At 40.8% G+C, this 27,980-nt stretch overlaps 1 protein-coding gene across 7 annotated transcripts; it reads left to right on the top strand.

Annotated features, from left to right (window-relative positions):
* Nucleotides 1–2,316: 2,316 nt before the first annotated feature.
* On the top strand, nucleotides 2,317–27,980 carry LOC104588306 (dihydrolipoyllysine-residue succinyltransferase component of 2-oxoglutarate dehydrogenase complex 2, mitochondrial-like). 7 transcript variants are annotated; one of them, XM_010246180.3, is made up of 16 exons: nucleotides 2,317–2,649; nucleotides 3,039–3,104; nucleotides 3,236–3,307; nucleotides 3,776–3,836; nucleotides 3,924–3,951; nucleotides 4,339–4,409; nucleotides 4,550–4,729; nucleotides 9,338–9,412; nucleotides 9,551–9,606; nucleotides 9,758–9,802; nucleotides 9,937–10,206; nucleotides 10,308–10,402; nucleotides 10,599–10,689; nucleotides 11,154–11,264; nucleotides 27,054–27,248; nucleotides 27,528–27,980. In XM_010246180.3, exons 2-16 carry the CDS (start codon nucleotides 3,054–3,056, stop codon nucleotides 27,717–27,719), a joined length of 1,593 nt encoding a protein of 530 aa, XP_010244482.1. In that variant the 5' UTR covers nucleotides 2,317–2,649; nucleotides 3,039–3,053; the 3' UTR covers nucleotides 27,720–27,980. The 7 variants fall into 7 exon arrangements, with proteins under 7 accessions (XP_010244482.1, XP_010244480.1, XP_088750731.1 ...); XM_010246178.3 differs by having other exon boundaries at nucleotides 4,547–4,729; XM_088894605.1 differs by having other exon boundaries at nucleotides 3,915–3,951.

Below are 27,980 nucleotides of genomic sequence, written 5' to 3'. Positions count from 1 at the left end.
CAGGCAGGAGACAACCTCCGAGGTTGGCAGGTACGACGCCGCCAAGTGAGAGACAATGAGTGTAGTCCTCAAAATTGGCAGACACTGCGTCGCCAGACAAGGGGCGTGGGTGCAACTTTCAGGGTTGACAGGTACGGTTGTCAGATAGGGAGCTTCTCGCGGGATTCAGAGCTACTTGATAACGGACCCTATAGCGAGCTACCTTGCGGCAAGCTACTTATGTCGAGCTGCTGGTGGCATGCCGAGGTGGTTCTACCCGAGGTGAGTTGTCTTCGAGGTGGCTTATTTGCCTGGTCTGCTGTTGTGAACTTGGTTGTTTTAGTACGCGAACTGGGATGGACTTGACCCGAAGTACCTTCAACTCGGGACATTATTGTACTTGAGCTCGTTTAGAGGCGAGCTTATACTTGTTGAGTTGTCTTCCATGTCGTGTCATGTCCACATGCCGATCTGCTCATGTCGAGCTGTCATTTATGTTGAGCCACGTACACGTGTCACCTGCTTATGAGGTCGGGCCAAATCACCCTTCATCAGTAACCGCTGTATGGTATTGCCGTAACCTTCATTGCAGGAAGAGGAGAAACAAATAGTTGAATACTGGGTTCTGATAAGATATGATCGGAATTCCCAATGTTTGGTAAGTTATGCTCTATCATTCATCGCAAGATGGAGGAATTTCTCTTCGAAGAACTTGGAGCAAAGACGCCTAACTATGGCTGGAAACCACCCGAGGACCAAGTTCTATGGAGAGTTTTTGAGCCTGGCGAAGGCGGTTTGGCTCCTGCACTTGCTGGCTTTCGCACTCAAGCCGGTGCCTTGTCATTTTCAAAAAACCGAAGGAATAGAGTTTCACCTCAGTACATGGAGAGTGTCAGTCATCGACAGTCGATTTCTTCTTCAGCCGGCAAAAGCTCTTCTTAAGATTGGGCAAAGGGTTTTTTTTTTTTAATAAAAATAGGTATATAATAACTCATATAGGGGTAAAATAGGTATTTAAAAAAATTATCATCGGTTTAACGTTTTCTATCTTGGTCATTGATGGAAGGGAGGTTTTTGTTGATTTTTTTGAAAATAGAAGGAATGTTTTTGCTAAAGTGAAACTATAGGGGAGGTTTTTATGATTATTGTTAGAAACTTTAGGGGAGGTTTTTGTATTTTACCCTATTTATTATATAAATATATTTTGTCTGTTATATAATATGTTATCAAGTCGGGTTTAGGCTCGGGTTGGGATTTTTGAGAAAACTTGAATCCAGCCCGAAAAAAATGTCCGATTTGATGTTTTGGGCCCAAGCCTGAGCCTTCAGGCCTAAATTCATGTTCAAGCCCGATTTAAAATGGGCCACGCCAAGCCAACTGCCAACCCGGCCCATGAACAGGTATAGTTACACCTCTAAACCAGGCCCATAAAGGACATTTAGTGGCTTACCCCTACGACATTTACCAGGGTGGGGTAACTATGGACAATAATAGAATTTTTCTTTTTTTATTTTTGTTTTATTATTATTTTTTTTTGCTTAGCTGCTAGTGAATACATGTTTGGAATTAGCACTGTCCGGTTCCATGATTTTATAGACTTTCGTAGGCCACAGTCACACCCCAGTAGTCCATAACCACATGCATATGCATTGTTCGGAGAAGGTAAGGAAAACACCTTCTCTAGTCTCTACTCTCTAGTACAAGGAACAGCCCACATGAAGCACGTGCGAGTTCCAGATAGGTCCCAACGATGATCCCAGCTTTCCATGTTAACATATCCTCCAAATACAACTATGATCAGGATTATCATGATCGTCAATTTTTGATTGATTCAAAATGGAGCCCATCTTCACAAATGACAAAACCATTAGCACATACAACCGTATGAAGTAGGGGAACATAGAGGATGCTGGTATCGATTCTCTCCTTCAATCACCAATCACCAATCACCAATCACCAATCACCAATCACCGGTTTGGGCCAAAATTTCCAATGAAGGCAATGTGTTACGAGTTCTTCTCACAAAGCGCGCCTCACAGCGATCTCATAGCACGTTTAGCCGTGCATATGGAGCATCTCCATACTTAAAAATAATTGTTCATGGTAAGATGCTCCTAATATACGGCTGAAACGTGAGGTCTGAACTCGCGTTCTTCGTGGCGTACCGCGTACGGATTTTTTCAGAAAGAGAGAATCACGATACGCCATGTCAGCTTAATACATTTGTCCAACGTGTACACATCTGATGGTTGATTCGGAATCTCACGATTGAACCGTTCGACCCATGACCTAATGTGGTGATCAAATAAAGATTCATAACGATTTTACGTTCTCCCTGTCACCAATAATTTCTTACATTTGAACTTAACAAATAAATTTCTGCATTTTATGGCGGAAATCTGTTGCAGTTAATAACCATCATCACCACCATGGAGAAAACAGAAAACCGACCACAATGGAGAACACATCACGCTCCAAGTTTTCCAATTTTCCTTATTATATCATCGACAAAATGTGTATAAGCCATGACATGATAGATGCTAAGTTGCCAAAAACAGAGCACTCTCTCCATTCTCCACTTTCCTTGCAACAGAATCCCCTTTAAAAGTTAACACCCTCTGTTAGGTTTTACTTTTTTCAAAGTAGCTCATCGTCTGCAACCAGAACCAGGTCGATACTCGATACTCTTTCTCTTTCCTTTATTTTTTTTTCTTTTTGGATATTATATTACAATGGCGGATAATTTTATTTTATTTTCTTGATTTCCCAGTGCTGTCTACTTTGCTGCTTTGCTTTGTATTTATCTGATCTTGTTCAATCTATTGTTTTTATTGTAAAGATCATTTCTAGAATTAATGGATATATTTTTGATCTTCTGTTACTCCGTTTTAACGTTACTCCTTCATGGAACTACTCTGTTGGTTCTAATGATAGAAATTAAATCTCATTCGCATCATGAGTTCTGAATCGAGTACCAACTGATTGATATCTAACTCTTGTGAATATTAAGACGTGATCTTATTTTGGCTTGTATTTTTGCTGATCTGGTCATTCTATAGGGAACAAAAGGAAAGATGTTGGGGATTATTAGGCGAAAACTCGCTTGTGGTGGATCGTCTGCTTCGGTAGAACCCAGCATTTCTGTTATTCTTTCTTGTATATATGTATATATTCGTCTGCCTGTATTCACTTGAGCTTAGTGGAGCTGGATATTGATAAGCTTATTTCATTTGGGTTCCTACACCATTTGTTACAGATTTTAGGGCAGTCATTTCAGAGGATTCCTGTCGTGTCTGGACCTAGGAGTTGTACAACCGCACGAAAGAAGGTATTCATGCATCATGGGTTGACTTATTTCATTTGTTGCTTCATTATCTTATTATATATTCCTGTCTTAGTTTTAGGTTACCGCAAGAGTAATAGAATTTGCTTAAGCCTTGTATATCAATATTTCGGAGTGGTTGTTATTATGTAAAAGATTCTCAAGCTGTGGACTGTCTAGGGATAAAAGCATGGCTACTAGTTTAAGTTTTGTAGATTAATGTGGATTATGTTTATATTTTCCTGTTGTGTCTTTTGCTTTTATAACACTAAGGCTCCATTTGGGAAGAGTGCAAATACAAATATGCAAGGTTCATGAAAAATGACAGTATGTGTATCTGCACTAACATATTTGTATTTGCATTCTTTCCAAATGGAGCCTAAATTACAGAATATCTATATTAAAAATTGAATTTTCTTTCTGTTTTCTTTCCAGAACTTACACTTATTTTGCAAGTGTTTGTACTTTGTACAGGCATTATTACTTAGAAGAGGATCCAAGGAAGTTGAGAACCTAATTCACCACACACTGCCTGGTAATCCTGTTAATTATATCTTTTATCTCACTGATGTGGTTGTCATTATATAGTAGTAACTCCTTTATAAATTTCATGTTGGTACAGGTGGTTCAGTTACTTCAAAACCTGTGAGGTTAGAAGTTTGTTCTCATCTTTTTTCAAATGATGTAATTTTCCATTATTCACATGACAATAATTCCTTACAAGTATCAGTCTTTAGGAGTTGCTTGGTAACGTTCCACAGGAGCCTTTCTGGTGCTCCCTAAAGGAAAAAATAGTTCCTTTCCTCTTATAGGAACAGCAGAAACATTCCATTGGGATGTTACCAAATGCCACTGTATTGCTACCTCTGTAATTTGTCTTATTTTCTGGAGGGAACAATTACCGATGCTAATTCATTAAAAACAAAGAAAAACAAGGAAAGAAATAATAATGAAAAAGAGTACATGCATCATAAGAATTAATCCCGTTAACATCTCATCCTTTCTGGTTTTTCTTAATGTTCATGGCAAATATGTAGGGAATTTGTTGCATTTGGAAAAACAAGGAGTCCTATTTGTGTGTGGAGTAGATTATTTTCTTCAGACAATGGTATGGCATTTACCCTGCTGAATAATAGCTTTTCCTTACATAATTCATGCATGATAGAAAGTTATTTGCATGTGCATGTACATACAACTAAAATGCATATGCTCACATTCTCGCATGCCCTGCACAAAAATCTCAAGAAGGGTCTCCTTGCCAAAGTAAATTGGTTGCCTCCCGAGAGCGGCGCAATCCTCGTAGAAAAAGGAAGGCTCTTTCTGAAGTTTCACCCTATTTGGATGACGATTGGTCGAGCAGTGATGACAGTAGTGCCTCAGACACTGAGGACTCCTCCAACATAGGGAGTGTAGAGTTGAATTCTGCAGGTATGCAGTTGAATTAAGTTTTGGTTACTAATGCTTCTACTTTGCCTATAACAGATCGAAAGTCTCCCAGCCTTGTCCAACTATAGGTGTTGGGCTAGAGAGAAGGGGTAAGGAAGGAAGTGTGGGGAGGGTGATCATTACAAAGGGAATAGGGAGGAGGGTGAAAGAATTTGACAAATGATTTGTTACTCCCTTGAAGAATTAAAAAAAAGAGAAGATGTTGGGAATGAGCATATTGGGCAAGCATGAAGTTAGAAGAACTGATGGAGAGGACAGTGTTGGGGAGAGAGAGACTAGGGTGGAAGGAGAAAAAGAAAAGTTAACAGAAGTGGTAGGAAAGATGGGTTTAAAAATTACAAGGGTAGAAAAACCAAAGGTGTTTATAAGGAAAAGAAAGAAAAGATTGGAGGTAGAGAGATTGAGATTTGATGTAGAGGAAAGATTTAGAGTTTAGTGGGAGGGGGAAAGAAGAAAGGGTTCAAAGTATTGGTTTGAGCTGCTAATGGGTTTGCTATTTGTGAAACTATGAAGATCATTAGTTGGAATGTGAGAGGTTTGGGTAGTGCTTGCAAGAGAAGGGTAATAAAGGATTTATTGAAAAGGGAGAGCCTAAACATAGCATTGATTTAAGAATCAAAGCTGGCTTTGTTGGATTGAAGATGGTTCAGAAGTGTTTAGAGGCCGAGGGGTATCAATTGGAGTTGTGCCCCCTCTTGGGGGCCTCTAGGGGCATTTTTTTTTTGGGGGGGGGTGATGTAGTGGAACCTTTGGTGGAGATAATAGAAAGGTTCTCTGTTTCAATCACATTTAAGAGTTTGGAGGATGGCTTCATCTAGGTATTTACTAATGTTTATGGACCCAATAGCTTTAGGGAAAGGAATGAGATGTGGGAAGAACTTGTTGCAATAAAGGGGTTTTGGGATGGTTTTTGGTGTTTGGGTGGGGATTTCAATGTAATCAGATTCATTGAGGAATCAAATAATATTGTGAGCTGAAGAAGATCCCCTTGATACAAGCTAGGTTTACTTGTTCCAAATTTCAAGGTAGTCCCCTTTTCTCCAAATTGGACAAATTCCTTTTCAATCCCAAGTGGGAGATTCATTGGGATGGGTTGATGTCTAAAGCCTGACCAAGAGTTACCTTTGACCATTACCCGATTAAATTAGGCCTTGAAAGCCTTGTGGATGGCCTAAAACTATTTAAGTTTGAAAACATGTAGTTAACTTATCTAAGTTTTGTATCCATGGTGGAGAATTTGTGGAAGGAGATTTTGATTAATGCCGGCTAGAAAGGAGTAAGATTTCCTAGGAAATTGCAAAAATTAAAAATAAAATCAAGGAGTGGAGTTGAGGCCATTTTGGAAGAATTGATGAAAGGAAATTGAATCTCTTCTGTCAAATTGAACAAATAGATGAAAAAGAAAGTCAAGGGATTATAAGTGAAGAGGAAAAGCAATTAAGATGGAACCTGAAAAAGGAATTGGAGATTCTTCTTACGGAGGAGATCTGTTGGAGGCAAAAGTAAGTTAAGGAGGGACATAGCATTACAATTTTTTTTAATGTAGTTGCAAATGGTAGAAGATGGAAAAACTTTGTGGACAAACCAGAGAAAAATGGAAATATAATCCGTAATCAAATTGAGATAGCTAGGGCCTTTGTAGACCATTTCAAGTTCATTTACCAAAGATAGTTAAATGATATGCTACTTGTGGAAGGGACTGATTGGCCTTCTTTGGATGAGAATGTAGTAAATTTCTTGGAATCCAGGTGTGAACTTGAAGAAATAAGGATGGCTGTTTTCTCTATGGATAGATCAAAGTCTCTAGGACCCGATGGTTTTACTATGGCCTTCTATCAAGATTGTTGGGAGTTGGTTAAAGGGGACTTGTTGGAGGTTTTTAGTGAGTCTATAAAGGAACACTTTATGACTCCAAGTATTAATGCTACCTTCCTACCTCTAATTTCTACAAAGTCAAATGTGGTGTAGCCCTAAGGTTTTAGGCCTATTAGCTTGGTTACAAGTATTTACAAGAATTACGCTAAGGTCTTCTTGCTAAGATTACTATTCTCCCCTCTTTAATTAGTCAATCTCAAGGGGCTTTCATTCACGGTAGATGGATTATTGATCAAATTTTAATAGCCAATAAGTGTGTGGAGGATTTTAGAAGAACAAGAAAAAATGGTTTTTATGCAAACATGATTTTGAAAAGGCTATGATTTGGTGGACTGGTCCTTTCTTTTGGAGATTTTGAAATTGTGTAGTTTTAGGGATGGATGATGTGATGTCTTTGGATAGAGGGATGCCTGACAACTTGTTGGTATTTTGTATTGGTTAATGGGGTGATTAAGGATCTTTTCCTAGTTCATAGAAGTTTGAGAAAAGGAGATCCCCTCTATCCCTTCCTATTTACCTTGATAGTTAATGCTTTTAGTAGATTGATCTCCCTTGCGGATAGGTTAGAGGTGTTCAAGGGGTGGAGAGTTGGTAGCAACAATGAAGTGGTAACTCACCTTCAGTTTGCAAATGATCTAATTATCTTTTGTAAAGGTGATAATTATTAGCAAGTTGGAAATCTCAAGTGGTTGGTGAAATTGTTTGAGAGCGTTTCAAGCTTGGGTAAATTTGGTAGATAGTGATTTAAATTCAATAGCTTCCGTTTTTGGGTGTTCTTCTTGGCCTTTAAAATAGTTGTGTATGCCATTAGGAGATAATTCTAAGGAATCTAGTTTTTGGAACCCTATTATACAAAGGTGTTGTAAGAAGTTGGCAAGTTGGAAAAGGAACTATATCTCTCTGGGGGTAGAATTACTCTAATTAGGTCCACTCTGGAAAACTTGTTGGTCTATTACCTCTTTGTGTTTAAGATGCTGGAAGGGGTGGCTTCAAAACTAGAAAAAATTATGGGGGATTTCCTATGTGAGCCTGGAGAAGGGAAGAAAGACCATCTGATTAAGTGGGAAATAGTACGTAGACAGAAGAAGCAAGGAGACTTAGGACTAGGTAATGTCAGCTTGAGAAACACAACACTCTTCTAGGGAAGTGACTGTGAGGTGGCCTAGTGAGAGGGAGAGATTGTGGCATAGAGTGATAGAGAGCATTCATGGCAGGTTGGATAATGGCTAGGATGCTGGAGTATCTCATCGAGCAACCTTATCTTCTCCTTGGAAAGCCATTTCAGGTATTCTTCCTCTCTTTCTTAACCAAGTTAGGTACTATGCATGGAATCGTAACACTAAAAGACCTTCCTTGTATGCTATTTTCTTTATTCAAGGTAGAGCCTATTGCGAATTTTGTGTCTTGTTCCTTTTTAATGGCATTTCTTGGAATTTGATTTTCCGAAGGGGCCTGAGAGAGTAGAAGCTTGACTCAGTGGCTAGCCTCATGAAAATCCTTGAAAGTGTGTGCTTAGACCCTTCCACTTCTAATGGGTGTATTTGGTGTCCTCACCTGTTTGGTCTTTCACATGTGCCTCTTTTTTTCTCTTCTCTATGCCCCTCTTGGTCCACTCTTTTCTTTCATCCTAAGAGTTTTGGAGCAAACCCATTCCTCCAAAAGTGTGTTCTTTTTGTTGGGAAGTTTTTTTATGGAAAGATTAAATACATTCGCTTTTTTTACAAAAGAGAAGGCCTTCTCTGCTTATCTCCAAACTGGTCTGTTCTCTGTAAAGATAACGGGGAGAATTGTTACCACCTCTTAATTTCTTGTCCTTTTACTATAGGTATTTGTGAAAGGTTCTCACCTTTTGGATGTAGGTGGACTTTGCCTTTGGAGATATGCAAGCTTTTTGACCCTACCACCTTAAGCTGGCCCAAGAGGAGGGGAATACTTCTTTGGAGAAGCACAAGGGCAGCCTTGATTTGAACCATTTCAGAAGAAAGAAAGCCTTGATTTGGGTAAAAACCTTGCTATTTTTTCAACCCTCTCCTTTGATGATATTTGGAGGAATTGGAAGGCTGTAGCAATTAGTTCATCAAGAAAAAGAAGATTTGTCTCCTTTTGGTATCCACCTGAAAGTGAGTATGTTAAACTTAATTTTGATGGTAGCAGTCAAGGAAATCTGGGTCCTTTGGGCATAAGGGGTGCATTTAGAGAGAAGGACGACAGGTGGCTGCATGTTATCTTTATTCTCAGGTCCAGCCAGGGAGAGCGATTCAATTAGAGCTGAGATCCTTGCTGCTCTTCAAGGAATTCAGCTAGCAAGACAGATGGATATGGAGAAACTAATCATTGAAGGAGACTCTAAGTTGGTGACAGGATGGCTGAAGGACCCAGAAACACTAATTTTGGCTTGTGGGGATGATTTGAAAAGGTTTAAATGGTTGACTAGAAATATGACTCTTAGAGTACAGTGGGAAAGAAGATTGGCCAATGGATCAGTGGATCCTTTAGCTGAACGAGGGGTTTATAGGGATCATCTGTTTTGGGCTCAGTTGTAATCTTGTTTAAGTTTATTGAGAAGTGGCACCTCACACCTCTCACTGGGTCTTTGTAAATCTTTTTTGGTCAGCAAAATAAATTCATTAATTAATGTAAATAAACACATGTACATGCATCTGTCTGTTTCTCTTTTCCATTTTTTTTTTATTTTTTATTCTTCCTCTGATGAAGGTGACATGGTTGATGCGGTTGTCCCATTCATGGGTGAATCTATAACTGATGGCACTCTTGCAAAATTCTTGAAGAGTATGTTCTTTTGACAGCTGTTTTTGTGATGCTTAATTAGTAAGAAGTCATATTCTGCTTTCTTATATGAAGTTTTTGCATGTATTTGTACTTAATATCTTGTCTGGGAGATAATTGGATCTACTATATTTAGAGCAGAACCAGGTGATAGTGTACAGGTTGATGAACCAATTGCTCAAGTTGAAACGGATAAGGTATTTATCATGATGCAATGCGTATTAGATGTTGTAAAGCAAAATGCTGTTCATTTTTATGTATGGAAAATTGTAATACAAAAACTTCCTTTGATTGTTGGGATTGAAACAAAACATTTCCCATAATCTTTAATTGTGCATTTATGATCAGGTGACCATTGATGTTGCAAGTCCTGAAGCTGGAGTTATCCAGAAGGTAAGATGGTAAAATATCATAAGTAATGAATGGTGTCTTGGTTGAAAAATTGTCAACTTATCTTTTGATTGCTCCTTAAAATCAGGTAGGGCCTTGAATGTGGTAGATTAATGTCTCTGCTTAATTGCATATAGTTTGTAGCGAAGGAAGGTGATACTGTGGAACCAGGAACCAAGATTGCAGTTATTTCAAAGTCTGGTGAAGGTGCTGCACTTGCTACTCCATCAGAGAAGAAGTCGGATAAAGAGGCTTCTCAGCCACCTCCTCCAGAAAAGGAGACTGTGGCCAAAGAAGAGACTAAAGCCGACATTCTTGCCATCAAGCAGAGGCCTAAAACACCTTCACCACCACCAAAAGCCTCAGCTACAGAACCTCAGCTTCCTCCCAAGGAAAGGGAAAGACGGGTAAGTCTCTCAAGACATATATGCACTAAGAGTTTCCTAAGTTGTATTTAGCAAAGAATCCTGTAAATGATCCAATTCTTGACAACTTATAACCATTACAGGTTCCTATGACAAGGCTCAGAAAACGGGTAGCAACACGTTTGAAAGACTCTCAGAACACATTTGCAATGTTGACAACATTCAATGAAGTTGATATGTAAGCTAACTCATAATAATTTAATTCCACGTAGGATTTGGACCAACCATATCTACCTACCATTGATTTGCTGTAGCTTTTGAAGCCTTTTTTTTTTTTTTTAAATTTGCTAAAGTTTAGGCTTTAATTGTATGAATGTCTTTAAACTATAACCAACATTCATGCATGCTTTGACATAAGTGTCTGAATAATGCAGGACTAATTTGATGAAGCTCCGTTCTGATTATAAAGATGCCTTTCTGGAGAAGCATGGTCTGAAGCTAGGATTTATGTCAGGATTTGTCAAAGTAAGTAAGATGTTTCACATAATACTAATTATTGTTACATAAATATGTATATAATGTTGTATGTGTCAAGGCACACTTTAAAAAGCCAATACATTTCTCAAGATGAGAAATAAAGCATCATATATAATAGCACTTTTACATACTCTTACATTACTACTATGTCAAGCAAAGACCAAAACTCTGAACCAAATGGAGAGATCTACCTACATCTTCAAACTTCAGATGCCATCAACCTATCCACAACAAGCAACCTTATATCTCTACAAAATCCTTCCATGTTCTTTTCTCTTCTCTTCAAAAATTGTTCGTTCTTGTTCCATAAACTCTAATAAATCTCAAAAGGAAGTGTTCCAAAAGATTTTCCTTTTTCATTTTCTGGAAACAAATGCCAAAGAGTTTTATAATATTGTATGATGTATGTATTCATACATGTTTTATTCTTTACAATTTCAATTTTGTTTCAGGCTGCTGTCAGTGGGCTTCAGAATCAGCCAATAATCAATGCAGTCATTGATGGGGATGATATCATATATAGGGATTATATTGATATTAGTATTGCTGTTGGTACTCCTAAGGTTTGTAGATGACTCATGGATGTAATTTCTCCATTATTTTGATGCATCTCTTGTTATTTCTGCTATCAGTGGCATTTATTCTATTATTTTTATTATTATATTCCTGGTGATAAATGATAACTGATGGGACACCCATGTTTTCTGCTTTCTGAACTTTCAGGTAGAAAAATCACAAAGGTTCATTCAAATTGATTGATCATAAATAAACAATAGGTATTGTTGTAAAAATGGTAGACAGGTTCAGCATCTATAGTAGTGATTGATGGTGTCATCAATAGCAGTATTTATGATTATCAAAAAACAAAAAGAAAAAAAAGCAGAGTGTGTATGTATTAGTCAGGGACTTAGGGTAATGATGGTTGTTTCTGTTTTTATTAGACAAAGCATTGACTAGTTGCCCCCTATACAATGATTATTCCATAGGAAAAAGTATGCTCTAAGATAATAATGTAATCACATGTATAACACTGTTTAAGCAGTCAATAGAGCAGGTCATAGAATTGTGAAAACACTTGTTTCTTCCATATTTTAGATCTTATGCTAATAAAAACTATTTGATAAATCTATGATGCTCAAATATGGATACTGACATGGACATGAATACAGGAAACAGGGATATAACAATCCATTTCTTAAAATCCCACACAAATATGAGTACCGGCATCCCATATAATATGCTTATATCATGCTTTTATATCTTGCCAAAGGTAATTAGAATTTTAACATAACACAGATTTTTTGTAATATGATTTGTTAAGACATACCATTTTATATATTTTTAAAGTGTTAATGCTATAGAGTACATATAGAAGGGGATGTCTGGTGACATGTTGGGTGTGTATTGTCTCCGACACCAATACACTAGTCATGTAGGTATCCAGAAATCATAGGCCACAGAATAGATTTTAGGTGAAATGATGAATTGGTAAACTAACTCTTAAGGGGTTCTGAATGCCTAGAGGGTATACAAGATGTGAAAAGGATTTTTCTTTTCTTCCTTTTTGGTTGGGGGAGTAACAACCTCCTCTGATTCCATGTGATTAAAACATGTCCAACTTACTGGCAAGAATAATCAATCGAAATGGAATTTTCTTGATACAAAATAACCGAAAAATAATTCACTATGGCTTTTTATCAAGACTTTTGGGATATCTTAGGTGATGACCTGATGGAGGTTTTCTTAGAGTTCTTTGAAAGAGGAAAAATAAATGCGGGTGCAAATGCTACTTTTATAGCCTTGATCCCTAAGAAGGTGCATGTAGTTCAGCCCAAGGACTTTAGACCTATCAGTTTTATTAGGAGTTTGCATAAGATCATCTCTAAAGTTCTTGCCCTAAGATTCAAGAAAGTCCTCCCTTTCTTAATATCACCGAATCAAGGAGCCTTTGTGAAAGGGAGACAAATTATCGATCAGATCTTAATAGCCAATGAATGTGTAGATTACAAAAAAAGGGATAAATAGACTGCACTCCACCTCAAAATTCTGAATTCCACTGCAGACCTACAACAATTCAAAATTTCAAACACCACCTAAACACCAATACTTGCTCATGTATTGGCATCAATTCTGAGCTGACACCTACCCCAATTGTACGGTGGAACTAAGATTTATGGGGGTTGGAATGAACAGTAACCCCTACCTCTTGTCAGTTTTCAATCTTAGTGACAAGGAGACCCATTCTCACCTTTTCCTCTTCACCATAGTAGTGGATGCCTCTTGATTTCCTACAAAGAGGGGCCTTAGACAAGGAGACCCATTGTCACCTTTTCCTCTTCACCTTAGTAGTGGATGTCTCTTGATTTCTAGGGCTGATTCAAGGAACCAAATTAAAGGTTGGAAATGGTTGTCATTCACCTACAATTTGCAGATGATATCATTCTCTTTTGTGAAGGGGGAACCTAAGGAGATGGATAATTTGAGATTGGTGGTGACACACTTTAAGAGAGTCTCCAATCTGAAAGTCAATTGGAATAAGAGTTGTGTAGTGGTGGTGAATATACGAGAAGATGAGCTGCAATTGGTGGCTAGGTCTTTAGGTTATGAGGTAAGTGCCCTTGGAGAGAAACCCTAGAACAAAAAGCTTTTGGTACCCAGTTTTGAAAATATTCACTAAGAAGCTAGCAGGGTGGAAGAGAAATTATGTCACTAGTCGGTAGGATCACTTTAATCAAGTCCACTCTGGCCAACCTTCCAGTGTATTTTTTGTCTACCTTTAAGCTACATGTCAAGGTTGCCAATAAGTTAAGAGAAGGTTATGAGAGATTTTTTGTGGGAACTGGGTGACTCAAAAAAGAACCATTTAGTGAAGTGGGAAGTAGTTTCTAGGAAAAAGGAAGTCGGGGGTCTAGGCATTGGCATCAGATTAAGAAATGTAGCTTTGTTAGGAAAGTGGTTGTGGAGATTTCCTTTAGAGCAGAACAATTTGTGACACTTGGTGGTGGAAAGTATTCACGGGATGGCAGCTACTGGATGGGAAGCGTCGACTCTAGGGCTTCTCATTTCTCCACTTGGAAAGCCATTGTTGGAGTCTTGCATTCCTTTCTGCCTTTCATCAGACTTGATGTGTGCTTAGGTAATAAAATTATGTTTTAGGAGGATCTTTGGCTTGGAAAACCACCCCCCCCCCTTAAGGATCGTAATGTATTCTCTTTCCCTAAATAAATTGAAAACCATCTCCTCACTCTGTGTGTTTGAGGGGACCTGGGATTTGGGTTTGAGAAGAGGGTTGAGGGATTCAGAATTGGCTTATGCAGATGAGTTGTTCACTATGTTGAGTCCACTTTTCCTAGATCTTTGTTGCTTAGATAATAGAATTTGGAAAGAATCTTCTTCAGGGACTTTCTCTTGTTCTTCTTTTTTCAGTACCTTAGTTCAGCCTTCTGTTGTACCTGTCTCTTTTCCTACTAAAGAAGTGTTGTCTTCTCCTGTGCCGCCAATGGTTAGGGATTTTTGTTGGGAAGTGGCTCTCCAAAAGATCAATACTATGGGTGTACTTCAAAGAAAAAGGCTAGATTGGTGCCATTCCCCACATGTCTGTTGCCTTTGCTTAAGAAATGGTGGGACAATGACTCATCTTTTGAATTTTTTTGTCCTTTTGCTTCTAATTTGTGGGATGGGTTCTCTCTTCTCTTTTTGGTTGCAAATGGAATCCCCGCCAGACATGTTGAACTTTTTTGACTCTAGCTTCTTCCGACAACCAAAGAAAAGAGGCAAGGTAATGTGGAGAATAACAAGAGCAGCTATCCTTTGGTCAATTTGAGAAGAGAGAAACAATAGGATCTTCCAAGGGCAAGAAAAATCCAAGGAAGCACTTCTTGAGGTTATCATCATCAAGGTTATGCATTGGCTAAAAGTGCAGCATCTCTTCAAGGACTTCTCAACTGATTTAATTAGAAATTGTAGTGCTATAGTTGTATTGCCTCCCATCAAGGTTATGATGCATTACCACCGCCTCAGTTCAGGGTGAGTTAAACTTTGATGGAAGCTCCTTGGGTAATTCAGGTCAGTTGGGAGTTGGGGGTGTTTCAGAAATGAGGAAGGAAAAGTATAGGCCCTTTACTCAGGTCCGATTGAGATGGGAGATTCCTTAAGGGCAGAAATCATGACCTGAGATTGGTGAAACAATGGGGAATGCAGCACTTAGAAGTGGAAGGAGACTCCAAGCTGGTAATAGGGTGGATGCAATCTGGAAACTTGGGAGTATGGCCACTTAGACAGCCTCTAAGAGAGATTATTAGCTTAGCAAGGGAGATTGGGGTGCAATTTAAATGGGTAAGAAGGTCAGCAAATGGAATGGCTGACACTCAAGCTAAGCAAGGAGTTACTAGGGAAACTTGGGAGTATGGCCACTTAGACAGCCTCTAAGAGAGATTATTAGCTTAGCAAGGGAGATTGGGGTGCAATTTAAATGGGTAAGAAGGTCAGCAAATGGAATGGCTGACACTCAAGCTAAGCAAGGAGTTACTAGGGAGGCTTTGTTTTGGGCTTGTTTGTGAGGTTTTCTGATGTTCCATCCATCCTTTTTTTTTTTATCAATAACACTTTCATTAATCATCAGTAGAAAATTTACAGGAGGAAGATAAACACACTTATCTTCCAAGAGTCACTAAGAGCATCATAAAAGAAAGAAAAAAGAAGAAAAAGAGAAAAGAATACACTAAAGTTACATCTTGGCCCAAAACAGTGAATCCCTTTCTGCCCCTTGTTTAGCTAACCCATCAGCTAGGGAATTAGCCGATCTTTTAACCCAACATGTCTTAACTTCCATCTCCCGCACCAGCCACATGAATTTCCTCCTCTCATTGTTATACTTCCATTACCCATTTTGATCTTTAGACAGCCATCCTATCACCACCTCTGAATCCCCTTCAATTATGAGTTTCTTGATGTTCAACTCCTTAGCTTTTCGGACTCCTTCCATAATTGCAAGGATCTCAGCTCTAAGGGAGTCACCCACTCCAATTGGGCCTGAGAACATGGCAGAGATGACCCCATTTTCGTCCCTAAAAACACCTCCAATCCCCGATTGCCCGGGATTTCCCCTACTACATCCATCAACGTTTAATTTCAAGAATCCTCTAGGTGGGGGAGTCCAAACCACTTTCATTACTGACTTGGTCTGTGTGCAATTTGCAATTTCACCCCACTTCCTCAACATGTCATCCACAGTGTAATCTGTGAATAGTTTCAAATATTTCAGCCACTGTATCGCCCTAATATGTATGATAGCCTTCAGATCTGCTGCTCCTCTTTGGATTTCTGAGAATATCCTGGAGTTTCTTTCCTCCCACAATGTCCAACATACTGCAGCCCTTAGTCCTCTCCACATTATCCTTCCCCTTTTTATCCGCCACCTGAAAAAGGTGGGGGAGAAAAGGCCCTGCAAGTCTGATGGGGGATTCCAACTGCGTCCAAATAAGGAGGAAGCCCAATCCCAAATTGACCTCGCAAAGTGGCAAGACACCAATAGGTGAAAACCAGTCTCCCCATTCGCTTTACATAGAACACACCACTGAGGTGACAAACAAGTATTGGGTCTCTTCTTTTGGAGTAGATCACCAGTGTTAATTCTTTCCAGATAGGCTTCCCAACAAAAACTACCAACCCTAGGAGGTATTGCTCTGCACCAAACCTCACCAATAGGGAAAGGGGGGAAGGTAGGACTGGTGGACTGACTTAAGACTTTGAAGAACGAGGCACAAGAGAAGATGCCATTGGGGGTAGGTGTCCAAATTCTAGAGTCCTCCCTAGTGGGGTCTAAGACAACATTATCAAGAAGTGCAATAAGGCTCGAAATATTGTCAAGGTCTGAGTCCCTCAAATCCCTTCTTAAACCCAAGTTCCACCCAATCCCAGAAGTGGAAGAGGACGGGGTAATGAAAGATGAGATCGGCTCATTTTTCAAATCAGATAGAGCATACAAAGAAGGAAATTGATCCTTTAAAGGGGCGCTCCCCACCCAGGTTTGTTCCCAAAATTTTATGGAATTACCGGAATTCAAGTCATACCTGATATTAGGGAAGAAAACTGGTAGTAGGTCATGAATGGCTTTCCAAGGAGAGTTGCTTGTGGTCCTAGCTCTGATTCCAGCGTCCCATCCATTGTCCTCCAGCCCATGTATACTTGCCACTATTTTAGCCCATAGCTTCTCCTTCTCCATAGGGAACCTCCACAACCACTTCCCCAACAGAGTCCTATTCCTTCTCCTGATACTCCCAAGCCCCACACCACCACAAGACTTACTCCTACACACTATCTCCCAGCTAACTCTGTGATCCCTCTTCTCCTCTCCTGGCTCCCACAGGAAATCTCTCATAAACTTCTCTAATCTGTTAGCGACCTTCACTGGGATTTTAAACACCGATAGGAAAAAGATGGGTAAGTTAGCAAGCGTGGCCTTAATTAGTGTAATTCTTCCACCGAGAGAGAGGTAGTTCTTTTTCCAGGATACCAGTCTTTTTTCAAACCTTTCCACCACCGGGTTCCAAAAGCTCTCTCGCATGGGATTATCACCTAATGGCAACCCTAAGTAGTTCAACGGCCACCCCGAAACTTCACACCCCAACAGTTCAGCACTCTCCCTTAGCTCTCCCTCCTCCAGGTTCACCCCCACTATACAACTTTTCCCGAGGTTAACCTTCAGGTTAGACATTTGCTCAAACAGTTGTATCACCAACTTCAAGTTCCTGATCAAGCTCACATTACCGCCTTCACAAAATAGAATCGTGTCATCAGCAAACTGTAGGTGAGTGAGGGGGGTTTCCACCCTCCCAACTCTCCAGCCTCTAATGAGCCCCGTATCATCTGCTTTGTGGATCAGTTTCCCCAGAACCTCCGCAATTAGAATGAACAAGAAAGGAGATAGGGGGTTTCCTTGTCTTATACCCCTACTGGCTGGAAAGAAATCTACCACTGTCCCATTCACTAGTATTGAATAATGACAACTCCTGACACAACCCATGATCCACTTGCACCATCTAGCCCCAAACCCAAATTTAGTCAAAACTCTCCTCAGGAAATCCCAGTCCACCAAGTCATAAGCCTTTTCCAAGTCCAACTCTCCTTGATAGTGTGCAATGATATCGGGTAATACCTTCTTCAACCTCATAGACAACACTTTTGCAATGATCTTATACAAGCTATTAACCAGGCTAATTGGCCTAAAATCGTTCGGGTGGGATGCATCTTTCTTTTTTGGAATTAAAGCTATAAATGTAGAGTTCACACCCGGATTGATAATTCCTCTCCTGAAAAACTCCTCAAACACCCGCAAGAGATCATCTTTCACGATATCCCAACAATCCTGATAAAAAGCCATTGTGAACCCATCTGGCCCTGGAGCTTTTGTTCTATCCATAGAAAGCACAGCCTCCTTGATCTCTTCTAGAGTAAAGCTTCTTTCCAGCCTTCTCCTGTTCTCCACCCCTACATCTGGCCAGTCCAGACCTTCTACCCACACCCTTCTGCTTACAGGCCTTCTTAGAATAGATTTGAAGTGCTCCACACAGGCCCTGGCAATCTCCTCTTGTTGTACTAACTCGACTCCATCTACTACCAATTTGGAGATAAAGTTCTTCCTTCTCCTACCATCTGCTAGAGAATGGAAATACCTAGTGTTTCTGTCTCCCTCTTGCAACCACTTACATCGAGATTTTTGCCTCCAACTAATTTCCTCCTTGTGCAGACAATCCTCTAGCTGTCTTCTCAAATCTCTCCTGAGATCATTGTCTTCCTCTCCAAATTCTCCCCTTTCTTCTTTAGAGTCAAGGCTTTCAATCTTATCCATCAAATCTCCCTTTCTTTCTTCTATCCTCCCAAACTCCATCAAGTTCCACTCTTTGATTCTTGCTTTCAAGAATTGTAGTTTCTTATGAAATCTCATCCCCTCCCAATCCACCAGTGGGTTACATTCATGCCACCATTCCCTCACTTTGTTAGTAAACCCTGGATGACGTAACCACATTGTTAGTAAACCCTAGCAGATTCTAGGTTGAAGTAGAGAAGAAGAAAGAAAAGAGAAAGAAGAAGAAGAAGAAGAAGAAGAAGAAGAAGAAGAAGAAGAAGAAGATGAAAGAAAGGTTCGGCCAGACTAGAAGAGAGTCAAAATCGCTCTCCCCTAGCTGACCCACTTGTATTTATTCAAAAACATAGAGTTACAGGAAAGACCATTTTGTCCCTCATAGAAGATGGAACACATAACTTAAACTCAGATACAATAGACCTTTCACTCTCAAGCAGATAATCCAGAATGACCAAAATACCCCTGACTCGAGCATTCTAACACTCCCCCTCAAGCTGGAGAGTATATATCATATAGTCCCAGCTTGTTACAAATGTAATCTATTCTTGCCCGAGACAATCCCTTTGTAAGGAGATCTGCCCACTGATTTCCTGAGCTCACATGAGATGTGGTTATCACCCCACTTATTACTTTATCTCTTACAAAGTGACAATCAACCTCGATATGCTTAGCTTTCTCATGAAAGACGGGATTGGAAGAGATGTGAACAGCAGCTTGGTTATCACAGTATAATTTCATGGGTTTGTCAATTGAGAATCCCATCTCTTGAAGCAAGTTCTTCAGCCATACTAGCTCACATGTGGTATGGGCCATAGCCCAGTACTCTGCTTCTGCACTACTTCTTGCCACCACTGTTTGTTTCTTGCTCTTCCAAGTTACAAGATTGCCACCGAGGAAGGTACAATACCCTGTAGTTGATCTCCTGTCTGATCTAGAACCAGCCCAGTCAGCATCTGTGTACCCTACTATCTCAAGAGTTCCTCCACTTTGGTATAACAAACCACGACCTGGAGCACCTTTTAGGTACCTAACAATTCTCAGAACAGCTTCCCAGTGAGGAACCCGAGGATGTTGCATAAACTGGCTCACCACACTCACAGCAAATGATATATCTGGTCGGGTAATGGTCAGGTAGTTCAATTTGCCCACCAACCTTCTGTATCTTCCAGGATCATCAAACTCTTCACCCGCATCAACACTCATCTTGGCATTGAGTTCCATAGGAGTCTCTGCTGGTTTAGCACCTAACAACCCTGTTTCTTCAAGTAGATCAAGAACATATTTTCTCTGACATAGGTTGATCCCATGTTTTGACCTCGCAACCTCTATTCCCAGGAAATATTTCAACTTCCCCAGATCTTTCGTATTAAAGTGATCCTGTAAGAATTTCTTCAACCTGTTGATTCCATTGCTATCACTCCCAGTTATGACAATATCATCCACGTACACGACTAGCAAGATTTTCCCATCGTTTGAGTTATAGCTGAACACAGAATGATCAACCTGACATTGTATCATCCCAAAGGCTTTCATCACTTCACTGAACCTGCCAAACCAAGCACGTGGAGATTGTTTCAGTCCATAAATTGCCTTTTTGAGCCTACACACTTTGCCAAACTCCCCCTGAGCAACAAACCCTGATGGTTGCTCCATATACACCTCCTCAACTAGATCACCATGCAGGAAGGCATTTTTGATGTCAAGTTGTACAAGAGGCCAATCATACATAGCAGCTAATGAAATCAGCACCCGAACTGAACCAATCTTAGCCATAGGAGAAAATGTCTCCATATAGTCCACACCATACATATGAGAATAACCCTTGGCCACCAACCTCGCTTTCAATCGCTCCACACTGCCATCAGGAAGATACTTCACTGTGTAGACCCATTTACACCCAACTGTGTGCTTATCGGAAGGAAGAGCAGTGAGTTCCCATGTGTGATTATGTTGTAGAGCAGAGAGTTCTTCTTCCATGGCTTGCCGCCACCCTGGGGAGGCAAGAGCTTCCTGGACAGTCTTGGGAATGGGAACAGATGAGAGTAATGATATAAATTTGCAATGAGAAGCAGAAAGGTGAGCAATAGAAACATAGTGTGAAATGGGGTGAGAAGTACAAGTACGTTTACCTTTTCGTAGAGCAATAGGAAGATCAGGATCTGAAGGAGGAGCAGTAGCAGGATCTGTCGACAGGGGCTGAAGTGGAGGAGGGCCCGATGCACTTCTGCGGGTATACACTTGAGTGATTGGCGGCTTCTCAGTAGTAACAGGCATAGGATGTGCATCTGCAGTAGAAACAGGAGCTACTGGAAGGATGTCCACAACAGGTACAGGAAGGGGAACCACAGAGGGAGAGGAAGAGACCCCAGCATCTGAGAAGAACGGAACTGACTCAAAGAAGGTGACATCAGAGCACACAAACGATTTATGGGATTTTGGGTTATAACACTTATACCCTTTCTGAGTCCTTGAGTAGCCAAGAAAGATACACTTAGTAGCTCAAGCATCTAGCTTGTCTAACCCAGGCCCCAAGTGTTGAACAAAACAAACACAACCAAAGATTCTTGGGGTAAGAGGAAATGGAGATAAAGTGGGAAACAACACGAAGAAAGGGGATTGACTTCCAAGGATTGACATGGGCATCCGATTGATCAGAAAACAGGATGTAAGAACAACATCACTTCAAAAATGTTTTGGGACATTCATATTAATCATCAAGGATCGAGCAGTTTCAAGAAAATGTCAATTTTTTCGTTCAGCTACACCGTTCTGTTGTGGGGTGTAGGCACAAGAAGTTTGATGAATGATCCCATGATGTTTTAGGTATTGCTGAAATGGTGAGGAGTTGTATTCTTTGGCATTATCGGAGCGAAGAATTTTAATATGAACACTAAATTGAGTGCGTATTTCAGCATAAAATTTTTGAAAAAATAGGGAACAACTCACTACGATCTTTCATAAGATAAATCCATGTCATCCTTGAAAAGTCATCAACAAAGATTACAAAATACTTATACCCATTGTATGACACCACTTTAATTGGACCCCATACATCGGAATGAACTAAAGAGAAAGGACTTGAGACACGACTATCAACTCTTGGACTAAATGAGACTCTATGATGTTTACCCAATTGACATGACTCACAATCTAATGATGAAAAATGACTCAAGGAAGGAACCAATAACTTCAAGGCCTTGAGAGAAGGATGACCAAGTCTGCAGTGCCATTGAAGAGGAGTAAGAGATGACTGAAAAGCTACTGGAGGACCACCACCATCAAGGTAATATAATCCACCTGTTTCATACCCTCCACCAATCTTCCTCCCCGTCTTGAGATCCTGAAACACACAAGAAGGGTAGAAGGTTACAGAACAATTAAGAGACTTGGTTAATCTGCTGACAGACATAAGGTTAAAAGGAAACTTAGGAACATATAAAACAGATGATAAAGGCAAGGAGGAGAGATTAACATCACCAACACCACAAATAGGAGATGTAGAACCATTAGCAAGTGTAACTGTTTGAGGTGTGGAGGAGTGGGAAAGGGAAGAAAATACATCATGAGTCCCAGACATATGGTTCGAGGCCCCGGAGTCAATGATCCAGTGTGAGTCTTTGGAAGCTAAGCAAGCCATACCTGAATGGGCAAGTGTAGCGGTGTTTTGCTGAGATGTTTGAATGAACTGCTCATATACTGCACGTGGTACACTCACCATTTCCTTCTCAGAAGCACAAGTAGATGTGGAGGGGATTGGGTCAGTTTGCTGACTTTCAGTAATTGTGTCACTACCCTTAGTCCTAGTATGGTTAGCCCAAGTGTTGGGTGCACCACGCAAATCATAGCAGAAATTAACTGTGTGCCCCTCTAAACCACAATGTGTACACTTTCTTTGAGTATAACTCCTTCCTCTTCCCCGACCTCCCCCTGAGGCTCGACCTCCAGTCCGACCACTAGCCCTGCTAAACATGTGACCACCATGGTTGCTTGGGAGTCCTCTCCTGACACCACCACTTCTATTTTCCACGACCACCCCCTTTAGTCACTACCAAACCAGATCTGTCAGAGAGAGAAGAATGTTCTACCGACTCAATGGATGTCCTCTTAAGACGAGCAAAAACTTCTTCAAGTGACGGAAGAGCAGATCCTCCCAATATTTGTGCTCTGACAGGCTCATACTCAGCCTTCAACCCCACAAGAAACCTTGTCACATCAAGCTGCTCACGTTGCTGTTGTTGGATCTGAACATCTGATGTTAGAGGATGATACACATTAAGCTCATTACGAATGTTCCTCAAACTTGCATAGTACTCTTCTAAGCTTTGACTCCCTTGCTTCAAATTGAAATACTCTTGGTACAACTGATACACCCTAGTTGTATTGTCTTGTCCAGAGTACAACTTCTTAGCATGATCCCAGATTTCCTTAGCTGTATCTAGGAACATGAAGTTCACACTAATCTTTGGTTCCATGCTGTTCCAGAGTCATGTCATTATCTGTGCATCTACTTGTTCCCAGTCACTGAACCCAGGGGAATCAGAGGGAGGTTTCTCCTCTCTTACATGTTTTACCTTTCTCTTGGCCTTCAAGAACATCTCCACAGATTTTGCCCATGGTACATAATTCTCACCATTCAACTTGATGGATGTCATTTGAACACTTAGATAGTCTGGAGAAAGCATGATACCTGCTTTGTTATCATTCCCATTTTCAAATGAAGCCATCTTAATTATTTCATCTTCAAATATACAACACAACCTCACACTCTTTCACAAGACTTATCTCACTTATAACACCACCAATTCCAGCTTCTTTAAATACACATTACACACCACACACTAAGGCTGAAATCACTCAGTCTTCACATCAAACACCTGGGCTGCACACTGCAGAACCATTCACCATCAACACACTAAGACTGAAATCACTCAGTCCTCACATCAAACACTTGGGCTGCACACTGCAGAACTGATTACACACAAGGTATAGGAGATCACTCTTAAATATTTTGAAACATAGATACACCAATCACCACGACACAACCACCACCAATCTACTGCTGTTGTGAACTTCAGCAGTCGACAACTCTTCTTTCAACATACATACGAAGAGAAATGCAGAGGAACACGACTGAGATGCATATCAGTCACACTGAGCACTAGCACCACAACCAACTTTTGAAACAAAAAGAAACATTCACAGTTTCTTGGACAAACAACAGTAGTGTTCATACCTGTCCACATTCAGCCCTCTTCGATACTGAATAGAGGGTTTAGTATACCACTCCAACGACCACCACAGCAACGACCGGAGGCATCCTCACCTCCAGGCCCACAAAACGACAGCTCCTTTTCAGCCCCTTATCGAACCTCCACTCAGGTCAGTCGAAAAGGAAGAAGATGACTGTGAAAGTTGGCAGCGAACCCAGAAAGAGAACAACAACAAGAAAGAAATGAGGATACGACCTTACAGCTTTGATACCATGTTAGTAAACCCTAGCAGATTCTAGGTTGAAGTAGAGAAGAAGAAAGAAAAGAGAAAGAAGAAGAAGAAGAAGAAGAAGAAGAAGAAGAAGAAAGAAAGGTTCGGCCAGACTAGAAGAGAGTCAAAATCGCTCTCCCCTAGCTGACCCACTTGTATTTATTCAAAAACATAGAGTTACAGGAAAGACCATTTTGTCCCTCATAGAAGATGGGACACATAACTTAAACTCAGATACAATAGACCTTTCACTCTCAAGCAGATAATCCAGAATGACCAAAATACCCCTGACTCGAGCATTCTAACACATATTTTCAAATCTAAAGGGGGTAGGACCTCCACACCTTCTTTCCTCCTTACATAATACTATGGGCCAGTGATCTGAGGTCACCCTTGGGAGAGCTCTAGAAGCCAAGGTTCCTCAATGTTCTTCCCAATCCAAAGAGAACATGAATCTATCCAATTTAGAGCAGATGGGTGTAGATTGGAGGTTTGACCATGTGAACGTCATGCTTTTTGTCAGTTTATGGGCTAGGGGAATCTCTTTAAGCTCAAAGGCATTAACAAAACTATTAAACTTCCTCATGCTTTTTGTCACCCTCTGGTTAACCTTATTGGACTCCTCCGAGAATCTGATCACATTGAAATCCCCACCCATGCACCACAGCCCATCCCACAACCCTCTAACATCCGCCAGTTCCTCCCACAACTCCTCTCTCTCTCTATAGTCATTCGGTCCGTAAACATTTGTGAGCACCCATGTATAGTCATCCTCTTGCTGCTTAAACTTCAGAGACACCGAGTACTTTCCGATCAACTCCTCCAGACCTTCCACCACATCCTTCTTCCACATTGTTACAATCCCCCCAGAAGCACCCCACGAGGGAGCAGCCACCCAGCTAATTCCCCTGGCTTTCCATACACTCCTTGCCCATTTATCATTAAACTGCATTCTCTTAGACTCTTGTAGCAGCACAATGTCTGGGTCACACCGTCTGATTACCTCTTTTATTGTCGCCCTCTTCCTTGCACTCCCAATTCCCCTCACATTCCAACTAATAATCTTCATTCCGCTTCTTGGTGAACCCCTTGCCACTTACCACTACTTTCTCCTTTCCTCCTGTCTCCCTTTACCCCGAGCCTCTTATCACCTTCTACATCTCTCTTCAATCTCTCTACTTCACTCAATCTCCTCTTCTTTATTCTGATCTTCTCCTTCCTCTTCTGTAAGTTTTCTTTCAGCACATTCAGATCTTTCAATCTACAACCTAGCTTCCCTACAAATTCTGCTAACATGTCTTCTCTCACCGAGTCCACCAGCCCTACCCTTCCTATAGGATCCCCTCCATCTCTATCCACCTGCCCCTTCTTCCTCTCCTCTGGTCCCACCTCTACTATTTCTTCTCCATCCACCCTCCCTTTCCTATTACCTTCCTCCAACCCTACTCTCTCTTCGTAGTCCTCTCCATCTCTACCCTCATTCCTTTCCCTCCTCTCCACTAACCCCTCCCCTCTTCCTACCTCCCCTTCCCCTCTCCAGATTAGCTCTCCTTCCACTTCCTTAAGTACTCTTTCAATAATTTCCCAGACTTTTTCACTCCTAAACTTTCCTTCCGGCACCTTCCCACCTTCCTTCCTTCCAGTCTCTCCCTCCTCGGAGAGTCCATCTGCTGGCTCGGCTACATAATCATGGGCTACAGGACCTGGAGCAGGAACGAAATCTGGAACCAAAGACATTGGAGACACATTAGTAGCACAAACCGAAATCACTTGGTTACCTGGGACTGATGAACAAGCTGGAAAAGGATTGCTCCCTACCTCCCTCTCTTGTTCCAGAGGTTGGTAAAAATTTATCTCCCTGAGTTGGTCGGGAAGTACTTCTGTCCTTTGGTCACCCTGGTGATCTTTCCACTCTACCTCTGGTTCACCCCTTGATGGTGTGTTCCTGCTCTGCTTTCGGTTCTCCCTGTCTGCCCCTTATGATCCTCCTTGCACACTCTGAGGTCTTGGGAATGGGTTGTACCGCTTGCCTTCGTCACCCTGAAATAATCTTACAATATTCCACTCATCCACGTCAGCTCCAGCGCAACTGCCTTCGTCGTTTACACTGCCCAAGCTAGTACCATCAACCGAACAATCCTCTGAGTCATCATCACCTTCACTGCACTTCGTCGGGAAACCCACCGCAAGTCGAGCAACTTCTCTGTTTTTCGGCGCTGCTCGCGTTCCCCCTTTTGTCTCGCGACTGGGAACGATGATAGACCATTAGCATTGTCTATCTTAGTCGTGTCCCCAGTCACGTGAGTTACTAAAGGCTCACGTGCCTTCTTAAATCACTGGATCAGGCCCGCTGACCCAAATGGGCCTTTAATCGCACCCAAGACTTTTCGAATGGGCTTTGGCTCTGGCCCATTTTTAAGCCACTGCGGCCTCACGTGACTTTTAAAAGAATCACACGCACTCGGTTTGGTTTTATCCGGTCTAGATCCAGTTCTTCCTTGGACTGGCTCCTTTTCCTTGTTCAAACAGGTCAAGTTGGCGCCGGTTACAACCTGTGCAAAAGACCTGCCACCCTCCAGGCTGTTCACTGCTCCCACATGCATAAAACCCACCCCCTGAGTGCTACCCTTTTGTTTCTCCAGTCTTGGTTTTTCCATTTTTGTGAAAGATCTTTTCTTGTTTGAATCAACCAATCCCTTCTTGTCATGCAGTACTTCTTCTTCAACCTTCTCATCTCCCTCCCTAAAGATTTTTGAATGTTACATTTTCTTGGCAACTCTTATTTCATCATACCATAGAATGCCTGGTCTTTTTTCCCTGAACATTTATTGCGCTTTTCTCCTCATATGACAAGGCTTAGATGATGATGGTTTCTTGTACTTTTCTCTGTGATGATGAAGTTAGCTTGTTTTCTAAAATCATACGGAATATATCTGTAAAGGTTGTACTGTTTAGAAATAAAAAAGTTGGATGTGAAATGTACTAAGTTGTGTTTTGATTTTTGAAGGGCCTTGTTGTTCCAGTCATCCGTAATGCAGATAAAATGAACTTTGCTGAGATAGAGAAAGAGATTAATACTCTTGCAAGGAAGGCTAATGATGGCACCATATCAATTGATGAGATGGCCGGGGGTTCATTTACAATATCCAATGGTGGTGTCTATGGAAGCCTTTTGAGTACCCCAATTATTAACCCTCCACAGGTATGGCTAAACTGCACATATTTCCTGCAAGATTCAAAGTATTGACACTCTTGATATGCAAAAATTTGCGTAGCAAGAGTTCAGCTAACCAAAATTTATTTATTTTTTATATTTTTTTTTCTGAAAAAGTGACAGTAGACCTGTTTAATCATATATATTTTAATCATACAGCCAATATGGATACTTTGAACATTGATTATTTCTTTTTCCTTATTTTTATCTGAAGCTAGAATTTCCATTTTATCAGAATGATTCCTCACAATCATCTATATTTTGCAGTCGGCTATACTGGGTATGCACTCAATAGTGACTCGACCAATGGTTGTCGGGGGCAACATTGTCCCAAGGCCCATGATGTACATTGCATTGACATATGATCATAGGCTGATTGATGGAAGAGAGGCAGTTTTCTTCTTGCGCCGTATTAAGGATGTTGTGGAGGATCCTCGCAGGTTGCTTCTTGATATATGAAAACATACCAAGAGCAACTTCTTGATTTTGTGATTTGCCAGTATATGTGAAATCTAGTATATCTTAATTTTGTTGGACCACAATAAAATTTTGTAGGAAGCCTTCTGTTGGATTTCATAAACCCTTCATCAGGTTCTAAACTGCATCCCACCTCGTTTGAGCTTGGGATGAGATGCCTTTCTAGTTACAGTACAGACTTGTGGTTCACATTTGCAGATAACACCAAATATTGTCATGGTAATGTGGCTTCCTTTTGGTTCA

The sequence above is a fragment of the Nelumbo nucifera genome, chromosome 1, assembly GCF_055504915.1.
Source record: "Nelumbo nucifera cultivar China Antique chromosome 1, China Antique-T2T, whole genome shotgun sequence".
In the NCBI taxonomy this organism is placed as follows: Eukaryota; Viridiplantae; Streptophyta; class Magnoliopsida; order Proteales; family Nelumbonaceae; genus Nelumbo; species Nelumbo nucifera.
The sequence above is the reverse complement of the archived record's forward strand: the minus strand, read 5'-3'. Positions and strand labels throughout refer to the sequence as shown.